Source organism: Malus sylvestris, chromosome 13 (genome assembly GCF_916048215.2).
Source record: "Malus sylvestris chromosome 13, drMalSylv7.2, whole genome shotgun sequence".
NCBI lineage: Eukaryota > Viridiplantae > Streptophyta > Magnoliopsida > Rosales > Rosaceae > Malus > Malus sylvestris.
Genome location: NC_062272.1, coordinates 9,383,891 through 9,387,726, shown reverse-complemented (window position 1 = coordinate 9,387,726; position 3,836 = coordinate 9,383,891). Strand labels below are relative to the sequence as shown.

General features: G+C 39.6%; 1 protein-coding gene across 1 annotated transcript; it reads right to left on the bottom strand.

Annotated features, from left to right (window-relative positions):
- Window positions 1-308: 308 nt before the first annotated feature.
- Window positions 309-3,436, bottom strand: LOC126596406 (uncharacterized). Its single transcript, XM_050262987.1, has 7 exons — window positions 3,128-3,436; window positions 2,740-2,911; window positions 2,505-2,554; window positions 1,958-2,258; window positions 1,383-1,571; window positions 1,039-1,221; window positions 309-860 (listed from the first exon to the last, which is right to left on the bottom strand). The coding sequence occupies exons 1-7, from the start codon at window positions 3,310-3,312 to the stop codon at window positions 615-617; spliced, it is 1,326 nt and encodes a 441-aa protein (XP_050118944.1). The 5' UTR covers window positions 3,313-3,436; the 3' UTR covers window positions 309-614.
- Window positions 3,437-3,836: the final 400 nt, after the last annotated feature.

Below are 3,836 nucleotides of genomic sequence, written 5' to 3'. Positions count from 1 at the left end.
TATGAGCTAACCTAAATTCTCTAGTACTATTTAATTTTATTTCGAATGTGTAACTAATAAAACAAACATTTACCAAGTTATAATACCAGATGGTCAGATCAATGTGCTTGTACTAAGTTCGAATTTTCTTTCCGTCAATTGAATAATATTGTCAGTAAAATTAACAGTCTAGAACAACACGAGGGCATTTTCTTTCCATGAAAAAAATGAAAATCCATAAACTTTCCATCAGTAGTATGAAGGTAACTTAAAATTCGGCCGTGGGATTCAAGAATTTTGAGCTTCATGATTCAATTTGCGAGCTGAAATGGAAAATCTTGCAGAGAAAAACATTGAGCATCATCTACTTGACGGCCCATAATTCTCAAATCCAAATGAAACGTACATTTCTGAAGGTAACTGGCTACTAGCTTCACCTTCGTAGAGTGGGGGAAGGAAAGAAAACAATGCCAAACATAAGTGCAACAGCAAATTGTAATATCCCACCCAACCTGTTGCTGGAAAGAACTCGTCAAACGTAATCAACGTCTTACAAAGCACCAGGCTAAATTTACAGGACGACAACCCCCACCAGCTTTATTCAACTCACACAAATAGTTCCGACATCTTACATCTTACAGACTAACCAATTTAAGAGAGTTGGCCTTCTCTTGCAGGGTGTCTAGCAGGCTGTCGAAACTCTTCTTGAAAGAATCCACTCCCTCAAGTTCGAGTTGGTTCCCAACGTAGCTCCAGTCGATTCCTAACTTCTCCAGTGCACTGTAAATGCCTTCAGCTTCGGATACATTGGAATCAATTGTCCTTGAAACTGTGCCATGGTCGACAAATGCTTGAAGAGCTTGGTCTGGCATGGTTGAAACCTGCAAAAGGAAAGTCGGCATTAAACATTAAGCAATATGAATCAACAAATCAACATTGACAGTAAATATTCCAATTATGAAGTCTATTTAAGCAAGTAATGTATCATCACACATGTAAAATCATAGTAATAATAACCATCAAGCATCAGAGATCAGGTTGGACAATGGGATGGCTCACCGTGTCGGGGCCTATGAGAGGAGCAACATATAAAGTATCGGGGTAGGCAGGATTCTTGACGCTGGTTGAGGCCCAAAGCAGCCTCTGCTTCTTAGCACCTTTTTTCACCAAAGCCTCCCATCTAGGGCCAGAGAATTTCTTTTGGTAGAGTTGGTATGCCAAAGCAGCTTGAGCTACTGCAGCCTGACATAGTTAACTCATCACGTTAGCAAATCTCACATTCAAGGTTTATGTTTGTGATTAAAAAAAAGAGAGTTGAACATCTGATTTTGATTAAAAAAAAGAGAGTTGAACATCTGATTTTGATTAAAAAAAAGAAAGTTGAACATCTGATTTTGATATACCTTTCCTCGAAGGTCAAGGGCCTCTGGAGTTCCAATCTTTTCAAGCAACTTGTCAATGAGGGTGTCCACCCTACTGACAAAGAAGGAAGCAACACTTGTGACTCTGGAGAGGTCGCTTAGTCCAGAAGCCTCAAGGCCATCCAAGTAAGCATCAATCACCTCCTCATATCTACTGAGTGAGAATATAAGCTGTGCACAGACATCAAGAGAAAGTATGAGTTAACACTTCTACAATTAGGGAATTGGAATTCTATTATATACTAAATAGTTCGGTCGAATGAGAGATGATGCCACAGCCCCAAAAACTTCCTCTCATTAAAAAGGCCTAACAAGAACAATGATCACTCTGAACTCAAGAACTTATTACAACTATAGCGCGTAGTGTATATTTCATCTACGCTGTGAAAATAAAACACCTATGAAAAGCCCAACCATACCACCACACAAACTTAAAATTCCATTCAGATGCACTTTCGTACGACTTTGTTGGCCATCTATTCTTGGTGAAGCAAAGATTCAAAATTTCACCCCATAAAGAGGAAAAAAAATAATTAGTATAGTAGAATTGAACTTACAGTCACATTGACACTTATGCCATTTGCTATAACTTCCTTAATTGAAGGAACGCATGGAGCAGTGGCAGGAATTTTTATGTAGACATTAGGACGGGCAACTACTTTATGAAGCCATTTTGCGGCATCCACAGTCCCTTGGGTGTCATCAGCAAGTCGGGGAGAAACTTCAACAGAAACGTAGCCATCACCAGCATCTGTTTGATCATAGATAGCCTCAAAAAGTTTGCAAGCATCTTGAATGTCCTTCACCACAAGTTCCCAATATGCACTTTCAATGTCTTTTCCTGACTGTACAAGTTCCCTGCAAATTCCATTAGAATATGTTATTGACATATGAACACTGTGTAGCAAGGGGTATGCCGGTTAAAAAATTTCAACTCAGAAAGAGGGACAACAAATCCAACTTTCCCATCCCAGATGCCAAGAGCTTATAACCAGAAACTCAACAGAGTTCCACACGCAATCATTCCAGATATACATGCGATTCAAATAAAAAATACTGCAACCACAGCCCCTTCTGACCAACCAAGATAATCATTGAAAATACCTGAATTGGTCATTGTAAGCATTTGAAGTTGAGATTGCTTTCTGGAAAATCTGCAATCCCGCATTATATAGAGCTAGTTAGATCGGATTGCACATAAAACACGAAAACTGCAAAAGGCATGGTAAAATAAACGATATTCAACTAACATATTGACAGTTTCACTTCCAACCCATTTCTCATTTGATCTTAAACCAATAAGCAAAGTTCAAAAAACATAAGATAAATGAGTAATTACCGCTGGGTTACTGGTTACACCTCGAACCCCGCTTGCGATAAGCGGAAGCAGATCCGTCACAGGCCGGCAGAGGTTATCATACCACGGACTCTGTCCCTCCTTCTCATACAGATCATGGAGATAAGTTCTCTTCACCGGATTTCCATTCCCATCACTCTGAGAACACCTCACCCTGCAAAAGAAGCAAACTTCCGTCAACCCAAATGAGCAAACCTTTTCGATTTGCAATCAAATCAGCAACCCAGAATACTAAATTACACAACTTTCAAGTTTCATCAGAAAAAAAACGAAATCAAGCAAAAGAAACAAAGCTCGAATCCAGCTTCTGATCCAAAAAAAAAAAAATCAAACAAAGATAATATGCAATCGGAAAAAGGGGAAGACTTACACCAGAGAGCCCCGGAGAGAGGGCTTGGTTCGTACGGAGAGCTTGGAGGAGAGTTTGGAGCTGAAGGTGGCGGCGGGGGTGGCGAGGAGGCGGACCAAACACTTGGGCTGCGGCGTTCTGGGGCTGAAGGTGGAGGAAAAGGAGGAAGCGGGGGTGGGATTGGAGAGCTTGGAAATGGAAGCCATTGCTGGATCACAGAGAAGGTGGGGGAGAGTGGTGGGGGGGTTGGTGAAGACGCGAAGACTGATTGATTACTGAAGGAAGGGGCTTTTACATTTATTTACGATACCAACGATGACATTTTTTTTCTTTTTCTTTTTTTGGGGTTAAATATTTTTGGATGATTTTCGGCAGACTCGAAACGGTAGGTTGAAGACAAGCACTCAATCGCGCCGATGGAACAGTTGGTAGGGACTTGCCGCTCACTTTGCAGGTGCCAACGCTTACTCAATCATGACGTCATTTTTCTATTTTCAAATATTTTTAAAGAGAATTTATCTCTAGACCAAAATGATTAAAACTCGAAATTGTTAGGTCGTGAATAAAATTGAAGAAATGAATACAGAACCATTGTTTGAAAAAAAATAAAAAAGTATTCAAAAGGATTGTACGAAATTATTGTAACAGTTGTAGTGAATTATTATTAATACTTTTTTATTTTCCAACAATTATTATTAGTACTCTAAAAAAATTCATCGTGTTCATTATA

Excerpts from the sequence above, each read along its gene's own strand:
- LOC126596406 (XM_050262987.1), bottom strand. The coding sequence starts at position 3,312 with ATGGCTTCCATTTCCAAGCTCTCCAATCCCACCCCCGCTTCCTCCTTT. Across the intron at positions 2,912-3,127 it reads TCTCTCCGGGGCTCTCTGGT|GGTGAGGTGTTCTCAGAGTG; the intron begins GTAAGTCTTCCC and ends CTTCTTTTGCAG. Across the intron at positions 861-1,038 it reads CTCTCATAGGCCCCGACACG|GTTTCAACCATGCCAGACCA; the intron begins GTGAGCCATCCC and ends TTCCTTTTGCAG.